Here is a 14,495-nt window from a genome sequence, read left to right as displayed (position 1 = left end):
ATATTGCGAGCGTCCTGAAAAATCATGCTAGGGCTTATTTTCCGGTTGCATCTTGTTTCCGGGGAAACACCGTATTTTATTTCTATTATTATAAATTATACAGTTTTATCTTTTAATATTGTAAATCACCCAGATTTACTGTGTGGCAAGATGGGCAGCTAATTTTACAGAGACAGGTGATAGGTAGGTAAGTAGGCAGGCAGGCAGTAGGGATGGATCGATGGATAAGGAGATAGAGAGATGATAGAGAGAGATGATATATAGAGCATAGAGATTAGAGACAGAGAGACAGATGTGGAGGGATGGATGGATAAGGAGATGCACAGGTAGGTAGGTAGAAAGACATGGATGGATAAGGAGATAGATAGACGGGTGGATGGATGGATGGATGGATGGATGGATGGATGGATGGATGGATGGATAAGGATTTAGGTAGGTAGGTAGACAGATAGATAGACAGACAGACACATGGACGGATGGATGGATAAGGAGATAGGTAGGTAGAGAGATGATAGAGAGAGATGATATATAGAGCATAGATTAGAGACAGAGACAGACAGACATGGATAGATAAGGAGATGGACAGGTAGGTAGGTAGAAAGATGGATGGATGGATGGATGGATGGATGGATGGATGGATGGATAAGGAGATAGACAGGGATGGATGGATGGATGGATAAGGAGTTAGGTAGGTAGACAGATAGACAGACAGACACATGGATGGATGGATGGATGGATGGATGGATGGATGGATGGATGGATAAGGAGATGGGTAGATAGGTAGGTAGACATAGGTAGGTAGGTAGATGATAGATAGATAGATAGATAGATAGATAGATAGATAGATAGATAGATAGATAGATAGATAGATAGATATGGATACCTTGAAATGAGTCCAGAAAAATAAACATGTAAATGCCATGAAGATGAAGAACTGTCTCCACGTAAACAGAACTATTATAAAATAAAATAGTTAGTTTGAACCAGACAGTTCTGACACTGGTACACAGCTAGCTCATTTTCAGACTTTCTCTGCAGATCGGTTGCAGAACAATTTCCATCTTCATCTGGGAGCGCCGCCTCTCTTTTTTTTTCTTTTCTTCAAGAATTGCATTGGCTTACTTTTTGTCGTCGTGTCTTCCATGTTTATACCTCCCAGGACCCCGTCCCCAGCGGCTTTTCGGCAGGAGATGTATTGATCCCTTTAGCGGATGAATATGATCCGATGTTCCCAAACGACTACGAGAAAGTCATCAAGCGCCAGCGAGAAGAACGGCAAAGGCAACGGGAGCTGGAGAGGCAGAAGGAGATTGAAGAAAGGGAGAAGTGAGTAATCGGCATTGCAGGCGGTCCGTTCAGGGCTTAGGGTTTTCGTTGCCGTTTTGACTGCACCAAAATTTTTTAGCTCCTGAGGAGGCAAGCCAGTTGCAGGGACTTCAACAGCTGGAAACTGTACAGCAGGGGTCTTCCAATGTGGCCCTTTGATGACTTGTGGGCTTCAACTCCCAGAATTCCTCAGCCAGCATGGACCATATAAAGCCAGGGGTCTTCCAACTTGGCCCTTTGATGACGTGTGGACTTCAACTCCCAGAATTCCTCAGCCAGGCACGTGTGCCTGGCTGAGGAATTCTGGGAGTTGAAGTCCACACGTCATCAAAGGGCCAAGTCGGAAGACCCCTGCTGTACAATAACATTACACTTTGCTCTTATCTCCTCCAATTTGTGATGCAGTTATTATCCCACATGGAAGAACTTGGGATTTGAAAGGCAACAATAGTGCTGTTGTTTTTTTTAAAAAAATAAATAAATATACGTATGTTTATCTTGGGCTGTCACTCGCTTCCGGGTTTGATTTTCTGTAGGAGTTGGATATCGGTGCATATAACTTCAGATCAACGTTCCTGGAGATTTTTGAGATCAATAGCCAGTGAACTAGGGGAAGTGGTTTCTAGATTCATGAAACGTGTGGCGATCAGCTGGAGCAGAGGTCCCTGACCTTTTGGGCACCAGGGACCGGTTCCGTGGAGAGAGGTTTTTCCGCAGACCGGAGCATGCGTGCTTTTGTGTGCTGCCTGCATCTCACAGATGGGGCTTTGCTTGTTTGTGTGGCCCGGTTGCTGGCATGTCGCAGCCCAGTACTGGTCCACGGACCCGGGGTTGGGGACCCAAATGCTTCTCCAGAAACAAGAATACAGGCAGTCCTTGACTTATATCTCAGGGACTGCCACAAAGAAGAAGGGGTCAAGTTATTCTCCAAAGCAACCGAAGGCAGGACCAGAAGCAACGGATGGAAATTAATAAGGAGAGAAGCAACCCGGAATTAAGGAGAAACTTCCTAATAGCAAGGACAATCAACCAGTGGAACAGCCTGCCTCCAGAAGTTGTGAATGCTCCAGAAAAGACTGCAAAGTCATTTGTCTGAAATGGTATTGGGTTTCCTGCCTGAGCAGGGGGTTGGACGATGACCTCCAAGGGCCTTTCCAACATCATCATTATTATTATTATCATTATTATTATTATTATTATTATTAGTAGTAGTAGTAGTAGTAGTCAACATTTGAAGATACAACATCACTGGAAAAAGGGACTTAGAATTGTTTTTCACACTTGCAACCATTGTAGTATCCCTGTGGTCACGTGATCAAAGTTGCAACACTTGGCAACAACTGACTCAACATTTATGACGGGGATCGCCTCTGGGCAACCTTTTGACAAGCCAAGTCAGTGGGGAAGCCAGATTCACTTCACAACCATCGGACTAACTTGACCACTGCAGTGAGAGCTGTAGCAAGAAGGGTTGTAAAACGGGGCAAAACTCACTTAACAAACTGTCTCACTTAGCAGTGGAAATTTTGGGCTCCGTTGCGTTCGTAAGTTGAGGACTGCCTGTATGCGTATATTAAGCAGCAGCAAATTTTGTACACGGAAATACCTTTTGTGAATTGGAAGTATACTCATTTTTAAGAAGAGACTGGACAGCCATTTGTCTGAAATGGCATAGGGTTTATTGCCTGAGCCGGGGGTTGATGACCTCCAAGGTCCCTTTCAACATCATCATCATCATCATTATTATTATTATTATTATTATTATTATTATTATTATTATTATTATTATTATTATTATTATTATTAACCTCCAAGGTCCCTTTCAACATCATCATCATTATTATTATTATTATTACTACTACTACTACTACTACTACTATTATTACTATTATTACATACGACTACTGTAAATAAGTTCCTGTCTTGCTGTTCCTCAGAATCTTTTGAAACACATTGGAATAAATGGTATAAATGTAGATCCTGGAAACGAAAAGAATAAGAGCCGAGTTCACTAAGAATTTAGCCATTGTTTGGACTTGTTCTATCCCGATTTCCTTTGTGGACAATTGCCTTCTTATTTTCTGTTTCCATTTCAAGGAGGCGCAAAGACAGACACGAGGCAAGTGGCTTTTCCAGACGGCCAGATCCGGATTCCGATGAAGATGAAGATTATGAAAGAGAGAGGCGGAAACGAAGTGAGAAGCACTCTTTAGTCACCAAACCATATGCGTGAATCAGACCTCTTGTCTGACTTTGTGTCAAGTTCTGGTTGAGAAGCCCAACAAAGCAAAACACCAGAGATATTGCAATCTCTAATGTAAACTTTATTAGAATAGAATAGAATAGAATAGAATAGAATAGAATAGAATAGAATAGAATAGAATAGAATAGAATAGAATAGAATAGAATAGAATAGAATAGAATAGAATATATGGAATGGAATAGAATAGAATAGAATAGAATAGAATAGAATAGAACAGAATCAATATAGAATAGAATCAATATAGAATAGAATAGAATAGAATAGAATAGAATAGAATAGAATCAATGGAGAATAGAATAGAATAGATGCAATGGAGAATAGAATAGAGAATAGAATAGATGCAATGGAGAATAGAATAGAATAGATGCAGTGGAGAATAGAACAGAATAGAATAGAGAATAGAATAGATGCAATGGAGAACAGAATAGAATAGATGCAGTGGAGAATAGAACAAAATAGAATAGAGAATAGAATAGATGCAATGGAGAACAGAATAGAATAGAATAGATGCAATGGAGAATAGAATAGAGAATAGAATAGATGCAATGGAGAATAGAATAGAATAGAATAGAATAGATGCAATGGAGAATAGAATAGAGAATAGAATAGATGCAATGGAGAAGAGAAGAGAAAGAATAGTTGCAGTAAAATAAGGCATTGACATCGAACCTCATTTCACATTTCTATAGTATGAACTAGCCATTTCTATATCAACAAATCAATCTAATCAGTGAAACCCAAAATCACAGCATTATTTTCTCCCACCTCAAGCACAAAGTCCAGAAGCAGTTTCCAAGCAGAAACTAAAGTACTTACTTCTTTTGTCAAAACAGTCAATTAGCCCTCTCTGCTACCGCCCCGGTTTTTACTTGATGCCTTCTCATTTATGAAAGGGTTTGCCTGACTCCCTCAGCACTGCTGCATTGCACCAGCTGATGGGGTACAAGAGAATGCCAGAAAGCTGACTTCTCTACTCATCTCACATTAGGGATTGTCAAGTACAAAGTATCAGGACCATTTGTAAGGTTGCAGCAGAGAAGACTTATCCAACCCCTACGCTAAAATCTGGTCAACTTAAAATTCCACTCTGAATTGGCACTAGATAAAGATCAGCGGAAATGCCAGGGGGAGGGAGGAACTTGAATCATTTGTGGCATCGCAAGGACTCTAAGCTAACGACTTGTTTAATTCCGCCCCCACCAGCTGTGCCTGCTCTTTTCTTACCTCGATAATCCCGTTGCAAAAATTGTATCCTTTAGAAGCCCAAAGCATAATGGTCCAATTGAGGCTGCCATGAGAACTAGCTACGATTCAAAAGCATAATGGTCCAATTGAGGCTGCCATGAGAACTAGCTACGATTCAAAAGCATAACGGTCCAATTGAGGCTGCCATGAGAACTAGCTACGATTCAAAGCAGGTTGAACCCTGGAGAGAGAGTGCATCACCTTAGGAGCCTGCTTGGGCACAGACCTGTTAATTTTTGAGTGATCTAAATGTCTGCAGACGAAATTCTCGTATATTCTAAGCAGCCAGACTTCTGATGCAGCAAACTTAAAATAAAAGCAACCAGGAATTGAGGCCCTTTAAAGATGAACACATTGATATTTTGTGTCTGTGTGTGTGTATAATATTGGTTTTCATAGATATTTTTTTTCTTCTTATGCAGGTATGGGAGGAGCCGCCATTGCACCACCTACTTCTTTGGTTGAAAAGGACAAAGAACGTACGCACCTTAATTTTTTCATTAAATTACAGTTAGTCCTCGGCTTAACAACCATATCCGCCCAGACTCCCCTCATGGTGAAATGGGCAGCAAAGAAATCCAATTAAACCAATAAATGCACCCCTGGAATTTCCATCGTAAATCACGATGGCTGTAAGCCGAAGCACCTACGTCAGGGCTCCCTAACCCCCGGGCTGTGGACTAGTACCGGGCCATGGCATACCAGCAACCGATCCGCACAATCAAGCAAAGCCCCATCCACAGGATGCAGGCAGCACACAAAACCACGCACCCTCCGGTCCGCGGAAAAACCTCTCCACGGAACCAGGTCCCTGGTGCCCAAGAGGTCGGGGGTCTCTGACCTATGTGACTGGACCCAATTTTACGATTTTTTTTAATGTGCTGGTCATTAAGCAAATACTGTGGTTAAGTAAATCCATGCTGGTTGGAATCTGGAAGAAAAGTTGTAAATGGTGTCATACGATCACAGAACATTGAAGCTGGATGTAAAAAAAAATAAAGACGGCCAAGCGTTCAGAATGTGACTATGTGACCTGGAGATGTATGTAGCCACCGGAACTCTGGAACCAGGTCATAAGTATCTTTTGGGAGGGATCCATTGAAACTTTGAACAGTTGCTCAGTGAGGAAGTGACTACAGTAAAAGCCGCTGCTGTTGTCATTTCTGATTTTAAGAATCCAGCTCCAAAATCACACAGTCCCCTTGGACATCTGTCATGGATTGGCGAATAAGTAAATTACCGTGTTTTGTAAATAGAGATCTTTTGACCGTGGGAATGCCTGAAAAGGCATCTTTGGTTCTGGAGTACTTTGGGATTAACAATCTCAGGCTGAAAAGGGAAAGGCAGCTGCAGATTTGCTCTTTGGAAGAACATGAAGGGATGTAGGAATGACACAGCAAAATTGACCAGAAGTCAGTTTTAAATGCTATCTTGCAATTTATAGCTCTTAAGAGATGCTTGTCAGCTTACAAAAAGTTTATCAGCCATAAATTAGATAGATAGATAGATAGATAGATAGATAGATAGATAGATAGATAGATAGATAGATATAGACAGACAGACAGACAGACCGTAGATAGATATACTGTAGATGGATGGATGCATGGAGGGAGGGAGGGGGAGAGAGACAGACAACAAATCGTAGATATACCATAGATAGATACTATAGATCAGGGGTGTCAAACTTGCAACGTCACATGACGTGTCGCGACATATCGCAACTTTTTTTCCATTGCCGGCAATGGGGTGGATACGGTTTTGGTATGATGCATCCGGCCCATGGGCTGGCACTTTGACACCCGTGCTGTAGGTAGGTAGAAGAGAGAGAGAGAGAGAGAGAGAGAGAGAGAGAGAGAGAGAGAGAGAGAGAGAAGAAAAGAAATAGGAAAAAAGAAAAGAAAGATGCTGTGATGGATTAGATCAGAGGTCCCCGACCTTTGGGGCACCAGTTCTGTGGAAAGAGGTTTTTCGGCGGACTGAAGGGGGTGTGATTTTGTGTGCTGCTTGCATCTCGCGGGTAGGGCTCTGCTTCTTTGGACCGGTTGCTGGCATGTCGCGGCCCGGTACCGGTCCACAGTCCAGGGGTTGGGGGAAAAAGGGATTCCATCTCATTAATAGAGCAGTAATGGAGGACCTTAAAATAAAACATCACCGGCTATTTGCAAGGTCAACTGAAGCACAGGAATCCACGCTTCTGGATTTTTGCCTTGGTGGTTAAAAATGTCCTGTCTTTCTTTCCCGCAGCTGTATCCTCATTCCCCTACGAGGAAGAGCCGAGGCCTCGCGGTTCATCCTCCAAGGCCGCCATTCCTCCCCCGATGTACGATGAGCCCGAGAGGCCTCGTTCCCCAACCGGGCCCAGCAATTCCTTCCTTGCAAACATGGGGTGAGCGCTGGGGAGACTTCCCGCAAAAGACCACTAGGGGGCAGCAGCGAAAAGCATGAGGAATTGAGAATATTTTAAAAGAGAGGCTTGGATACTCGAAATGCCTTTGCCTCAAGGCCACGGGGGCCCAAGTTAGAAGCTCAGAAATGCTTCCCGCTAACAGCGGCTCGGCCTGCCGCCATCCGAGACAGTGTCTCATCGGCAAGAGACTGGACTGAGATCCCTAAGCTTGTTGATGCAATTGGTGCTGCTTTCAGGCCATTAAAAATACAGCGAGGCAGCAGAGTTACGGTTCCTTTCGTGGGTTTGCCCTCATTTCAGTTGAGATCAGGGCTAATTCTGGAGGAGGCACGTGCGGGCGGCTGAGCCCAGAGATGGAAATTGCATCTGGGCTGTGGCGGAGAAGGAAAAGGAAAAGAGCAGCAAAATGAAGAGGAAATAATTGCATTTTTAAAGCAAAGTTGACACTTGTTTTCCTTCTTTAAAAGTCTCTTTAAATAAGGAAAAGGTCCCCCAAGGGCAGGGGTACGGCCACCTTGGCTCTTTTATGACTGGTGGACTTCAACTCCCAGAATTCCTGAGCCAGCCATGCTGAGGGGAAAGGGAGAGGTTTCCATGCTAAGCCATGCTGGCTCAGGAATTCTGGGAATTGAAGTCCACCAGTTATATAAGAGCCAAGGTGGCCTACCCCTGCCATTAGATATACCTCCATGTTTAATCACCTAGCCCAGGGGTGGGCAACCTTGGCTCTTTTATGATTTGTGGACTTCAACTCCCAGAATTCCAGAGCCTGCCATGCTGAGGGAAAAGGGAGAGGTTTCCAAGCTGAGCCATGCTGGCTCAGGAATCCTGGGAGTTGAAGTCCACGAGTCATAAAAGAGCCAAGCTTGCCTATCCCTGCCCAAGGGGATCACATGACTCCGGGAAGCTGCAGCCGTCATAAATATGAATCAGCTGCCAAGCGTCTGACTTTTGGTCACATCATAGAAAGTGGATCAGTTTTAAAAACGATCATAAATCACTTCTTTCAGTACCATTGTAACTTTGAACAGTCAGTAGAATAACAGAAGAGTTGGAAGGGACCTTAGAGGTCTTCTAGTCCAACCCCCTGCTCAAGATAGGAAAACCTATACCAGGGGTAGGCAACCTCGGCTCTTTTTTTTTTTTTTATTGAAAAGTTTTAAAATACAGTTTTCCTTTAAAAATCCCCCCTTCCCCCTCCCTCCTCCCCCCTCCCTACCTCCCCCCTCCCTACCTCCCCCCTCCCCCCCTCCCCCCCCCCCCGACTTCCCAGAGCTAAATACAAGGTATATATATAAAAAGCAGTCATATACAATCATATACTAAAAATTATAAGCTCTAAAATCCATCACTCTCTAGCTTGTATAGGATAAAACAAATAATAATAATATTAAATATGTATAAAAAGAAACTAAGATAAGAAAAAAAAAAGAAAAACGAAAGAAGACTTATTCAAATGCTACATAAAACTTCTTAACCCTATACTTGTTCTGGATAAAATCAATCCATTTTCTCCATTCCATAATATATCGTTCTTGCGAGTGATCTTTCAAATAGGCCGAAATCTTCGCCATCTCTGCCAGGTCGGAAACCTTTAAAGTCCACTCCTCTATGGTCGGCAATTCCTCTTTCTTCCAATATTGGCCTATCAAAAGTCTTGCCGCCGTAATTAAATTCAACATCAACTTAGTGTCCACAACTGTGGCATCTGTAATTATTCCCAACAAAAAAAATTGCGGACAAAACTTTAACCTCTGTTTAAAAATCTTCTGCATGTTCCACCAGACTTTTATCCAAAAAGCCTTAACCTTTTTACATGTCCACCATATATGAAAATATGTTGCGTCTTCATCACCGCACCTCCAACATTTAGGCTGATAATTCGGATACATACTTGCAAGCTTTTTAGGATCTAAATGCCATCTATAAAACATTTTATAAAAATTCTCTCTCAAATTTTGAGCTTGTGTAAATTTTACGTTCCTCACCCAAATCTTTTCCCACGTGTCCATTGTGATAACTTCCTGGATATTTTGGGCCCATTTTATCATACAATCCTTAACAAGCTCTGTTTCTGAGTCAATCTCTATCAATGCAAGATATATCCGTTTAATATGTGCTGGTCCCTGATTCCTAATTTGCTTTATCAAATTTTCATCAGTCATTGTAAATCCATTTTTCTGGTCTTCTTTCCACCTGGCCCGTAACTGAGTATATTGAAACCAATTTTGAACAACCTTCTCTTCTCGCAAGTGGCTATATGATTTCAAACACCAAACGTTTCTTTCCAAACTAAGAATCTCCTTGTACGTAGTCAGATCATGTTTGAAGCCAGCATGTATATTTTCTATTGCGTGTTTTGGAATTGCCCACAATGGTATCTTGCAGCTTAACTTATGTCTGTACTTCTTCCAAACTCTCAGCAATGCCTGTCTTAGAATATGCACCCTAAACACGTTGTCTACCTTCTTATCATACAACAAATATGCATGCCAGCCAAACAACAAATCGTGGCCCTCAAGATTTAATAACCTCCCTTGCGTCAAATTAATCCAGTCACTTATTCCTACTAATGCAGCAGCTTCATAATATAATTTAAAATTAGGCAATTTAAGGCCACCTCTCTCACGAGTATCCTGCATAATCTTAAGTTTAACTCGTGGTTTTTTCCCTGCCCAGACAAATTTATTGATACCACGCTGCCATTCCTCCAGATTAGAATCTTTCTTAAGAATCGGTATCATTTGAAATAAAAATAAGAATTTAGGCAGGACATTCATTTTCACTGCTGCAATTCGTCCCAACAAAGACAATTGCAATTTTTTCCAACTCTCCAATTCTTTTTGAATTTTCCCCCATAATTTTTCATAATTATTTTTATATAGCTTTGTATTGGAGGGCGACAAAATCACCCCCAAATATTTAACCCTTTTAACAATCTCAAATCCAGTTAATCCTTCTAAAAGGGCCTTTTGCGGTGTTGTCATATTTTTGGCCAAAATTTTTGTTTTTTGAACATTTACCTTAAATCCAGAAACCTTCCCATATTGTGTTATTATCTCCATCAGGTCCACAACAGAGTTCTCTGGCTGGGTCACTGTAACAACCAGATCGTCTGCGAATGCTCTCAATCTGTAGTCCTGATCTCCAATTTGAATCCCCTTAATTTTTTCCGAATTCCGAATTTTAACCAATAATATCTCTAATGTTAACACAAATAACAAGGGCGATAACGGACACCCTTGCCTTGTGCCCTTCTCAATATTACATACTTCTGTCAAGCTATTATTAACTATAATTCGGGCAGTTTGTTTTTGATATAATGCCCTGATCGGTTGTAAAAAATTTTCCCCAAAATCCATTTTATCTAAAACTTTCAACAAAAATTTCCAATTCAATTGATCAAAAGCTTTTTCAGCATCTAAAAAAATTAGCACCGCAGCAATCTGGTTGTTCCTTTCCAAAAACTCTAACACATCAACTATATGCCTCACATTATTTTTCATTTGCCTACCACTAATAAACCCCGTTTGATCCCCATGAATCACCTGTTGCAGAACCCTCATCAGTCTATTAGCCAAAATCTTAGCAAATATCTTGTAATCTGTGTTTAAAAGCGATATCGGTCTATAATTTTTAACTTGAGTAGCATCTTGGTCTTCCTTCGGAATCAAAGAGATAAAAGCTGTTCTCCAAGACGGTGGCACCTTTCCCCCCCTCTGAATTGTCTGGAACAGTTCCTTTAACGGTTTTATCATTTCTAATTGCAAATTTTTATAATAGGCCGCAGTCAAGCCATCCGTACCTGGTGCTTTATCCACCTTCAGTTCCTTAATTGCTGTAAAAATTTCTTCTTCTGTGATCAATTGATTAATCCCTTCTTTTTGTACTTGCGTAAGAACCGGGATGCTAGCATTTTCCAAATATACATCAATGTCTTTTTCATTAATTTTCTCCTTAGCATATAATTTAGAATAAAAATCCACAAAAGCGTCCTTGATAAGGTCCTGTTGAAACACAACCCTTCCTTTATGCTCAATCTTGTCTATATTAGAAGCCCTTTGTTTTTTCCTCAATCTATAAGCTAACCATCTACCTGGTTTGTTAGCGTTACAAAAAGTATTATGCCTGGCAAACCGCAGATTGGTTGCCACTTGGTCAGCCATTAATTTATCAAATTGTCCTCTTAACAATTTAATGGCCTCCTTAGTCTTCACATCCTCTGAGTTCAAAATCAAAGCCTTTTCTTTTTCCTTTATTTCATTCTCCAATTCTTTCCTCCTAGCTTCCACAGCACGTCTATGTTTATTGTTCATATATATCAACACCCCTCTCATGTATGCCTTGCTAGCATCCCAGACCATATCCATAGAAGTACCTTTGTTCATATTAGTTTCAAAAAAATCCTTCATCCGCTGTTTGCATTCTTCCACATTTCTCTGATTTCTAAACAAATTCTCATTTACGCGCCACGAGCGCCTGTCTCTTTTCTCCTTATCAATCTCTAACCACACTGGACTATGGTCAGAGATAGTTCTTGCACAAATCTTCACCTTTTTAGTCCTCAAAAAAAAGTCATTAGTCACCAAGATAAAATCAATCCTCGAAAAAGATTGATGCCTATCAGAGTAAAAAGTATAATCCTTTTCCTGCGAGTATCTCTCGCGCCAGATATCTCGCAATTCCAAGTCATCCTTCATTTCAAAAAAGGATTTAGGCAGTCTAGCATGACTTGGAATGCGCTTAAAAGCTCCAGCCTTATCCATCTGTACATCCATAACACCATTCCAGTCCCCCATAAAAATAAAAGATTTATAATCCAACTGGGTAAGCTTTGTATGAAGTAAACTAAAAAAGTCAGCCTGTTGTTGTTGTTGATTGGGGGCATACAGTCCAACTAAAAGCGTCTTTTTGCCCTCTAGCAACAAGTCTATCAGTACGTATCTTCCCTGCTTATCTGCTTCAATTAAATCCGCTGTTATGGCACTTTTAATATAAACAACCACTCCGTTTTTCTTATTCATTGCAGAGGCAACAAAGTGCGTACCCAATCTTGAGTTCGATAAAAGCTTTTGGTCCATAGCCCTAATATGCGTTTCTTGCAAACATATGACATCTATCTTAAATTGTTTTAAATATTGAAAAACCTTCTTTCTCTTCTGTGGTGAATTTAGTCCATTAACGTTCCAAGTCAAAAATTTAGTTGCCATGCATATCCTCCCAAAGCTCTCGAAGCACTGCTTTGATAGGACTGTCTTCTTTAGGCCGTGCTCCTCCCACTGCTTGGCTATGAGTACGTTGTGAAGATTCTGAAGACTTTTGCTGGTCTTGTTCTTTTATTTTCTTTGCTCTTTTTAAAGCAGCACGTGTTACCCTTTGCTCTCTAGGATCCTCCAAAGAAGTTGTAGCTTGATCTCCTCCAGCTCCATTTTCCTCTGTTTCATCCTCTTGATGTTCTCCTTCTCCTTCTCCAGGTCCCTTTGCAGCTTCCAGAAGTGTTAATGGGGTTGCTTTCAAAACAGTATTGTAAAAATCACGCGCTTGCTTCACCGTAATCAACCGGTACCTTTTGCCTTCATACATCACCATCAGCCCATCTGGAATCTCCCATCTGAACCTTATGTCTCGTTGCTTGAGCTCTTGCACAAGAAATGTGAAGTCCTTCCTTTTCCTCAAAATCTTTGGAGGGATCTCTTTTAAAACCAAGACTTCTTGATCAGCAATCACAACTTTAGCATCATAAGCAGCTTGTATGACCTCATCTCTAATTTCTCTTTTTGTAAAGTAAACCACCACATCTCTAGGCAACTTTCTCTGCCTGGCAATCCATGAGTTTACACGAAACACTTTATCCATAGCTGCTCTTATTTCCGATGCTGGCTGGTTCAATACCACTTCAAAAGCCTCAGACACCAGCTGCTTTAAATCTTCCTTAATGTTCTCTTTTAAGCCTCTAATTCTGCAACCTCGGCTCTTTTATGACTCGTGGACTACAACTCCCAGCTATGCTGACTCAGGAATTCTGGGAGTTGAAGTCCATGAGTCATAAAATTTTGCCTTGTAAACCGCCCTGAGTCCTTTGGGAGTAGGGCGGTATATAAACCGAATTAATAAATAATAATAAAAGAGCCGAGGTTGCCGACCCTTGCCCTGTACCATTACAGACAAATGGCTGCCCAGTCTTTTCTTAAAAAGCTCCAGCGATGGAGCATCCACCCACTTCTGGAGGCAGGTTGTTCCACTGGTTAATTGTGCTCACTGTCAGGAAGTTTCTCCTTAGTTCTAGGTTGCTCCTCTCCTTGGTTAGTTTCCACCCTCTAAATGAACTGTTGTAAGTCGAGGACTAGCTGCATTTTAGAGAGCCATCGAACGTTGCCCACCTGACCTGATTTCCCACACCGGATGGCCGAGATTCACTCTCCCTTCTGTCTTCAGAGGCACGGTGGCTCACAAGATCATGCAGAAATACGGCTTCAGAGAAGGTCAAGGTCTGGGGAAGCACGAACAGGGTTTGAGCACCGCCCTGTCGGTGGAGAAAACCAGCAAGCGGGGTGGCAAAATCATTGTTGGAGATGCTGCTGATAAAGGTAAGTTAGGGAGGCCCTGTGGAGTGAAGGGATGGTGGTGTCCAAGGTGCCTTTCTACTACAATGTCTGCATGTGCCATTGTAAGGTAGTTTTCCGTAGGGATTAGATGTAGAGGGCTGACCAATCTTGGAACAGAACAGAACAGGAATAGAATAAGAATAAGGTAAAGGTTAAGGTTCCTCCGCACATGCGTGCTAGTCGTTTCCAACTCTAGGGGCCGGTGCTCATCTCCGTTTCAAAGCCGAAGATCCAGCGCTTGTTCGAGGACGTCTCCGTGGTCATGTGGCCGGCATGACTAGACGCCAAAGGCGCACGGAATGCTGTTACCTTCCCACCGTAGTGGTCCCTATTTTTCTACTTGCATTTTTATGTGCTTTCGAACTGCTAGGTTGGCAGAAGCTGGGACGAGTAACAGGCGCTCACTCTGTTACGCGGCACTCGGGATTTGACCCGCCAAACTGCCGACCTTCTGATCGACAAGCTCAGCGTCCTAACCCACTGAGCCACTGCGTCCCAATAAGAATAGAATAGAATAGAATAGAATAGAATAGAATAGAATAGAATAGAATAGAATAGAATAGAATAGAATAGAATAGAATAGAATAGAATATGTTAAATGGGTTTTTAAAATAACTTGGCTGTTATAGTTTAGCGTAACAAGCTTTGT

The 14,495-nt window shown here is 41.8% G+C and overlaps 1 protein-coding gene across 2 annotated transcripts in view; it reads left to right on the top strand.

Moving 5' to 3' along the window:
• The window catches only part of RBM17 (RNA binding motif protein 17), a 35,059-nt gene that overhangs the window by 15,352 nt on the left and 5,212 nt on the right, over window positions 1–14,495 (top strand). For both annotated transcript variants that reach the window (XM_081331452.1, XM_081331451.1), the window contains exons 4-8: window positions 1,160–1,326; window positions 3,424–3,521; window positions 5,257–5,313; window positions 7,079–7,220; window positions 13,677–13,828. In XM_081331452.1, coding sequence (XP_081187578.1) covers window positions 1,160–1,326; window positions 3,424–3,521; window positions 5,257–5,313; window positions 7,079–7,220; window positions 13,677–13,828 — 616 coding nt within the window. The remainder of the gene's footprint in view (window positions 1–1,159; window positions 1,327–3,423; window positions 3,522–5,256; window positions 5,314–7,078; window positions 7,221–13,676; window positions 13,829–14,495) is intronic.

This window comes from Vipera berus, assembly GCF_964194415.1.
Source record: "Vipera berus genome assembly, chromosome: 6".
NCBI lineage: Eukaryota > Metazoa > Chordata > Lepidosauria > Squamata > Viperidae > Vipera > Vipera berus.
This window is presented reverse-complemented; position numbering and strand designations above follow the sequence as displayed.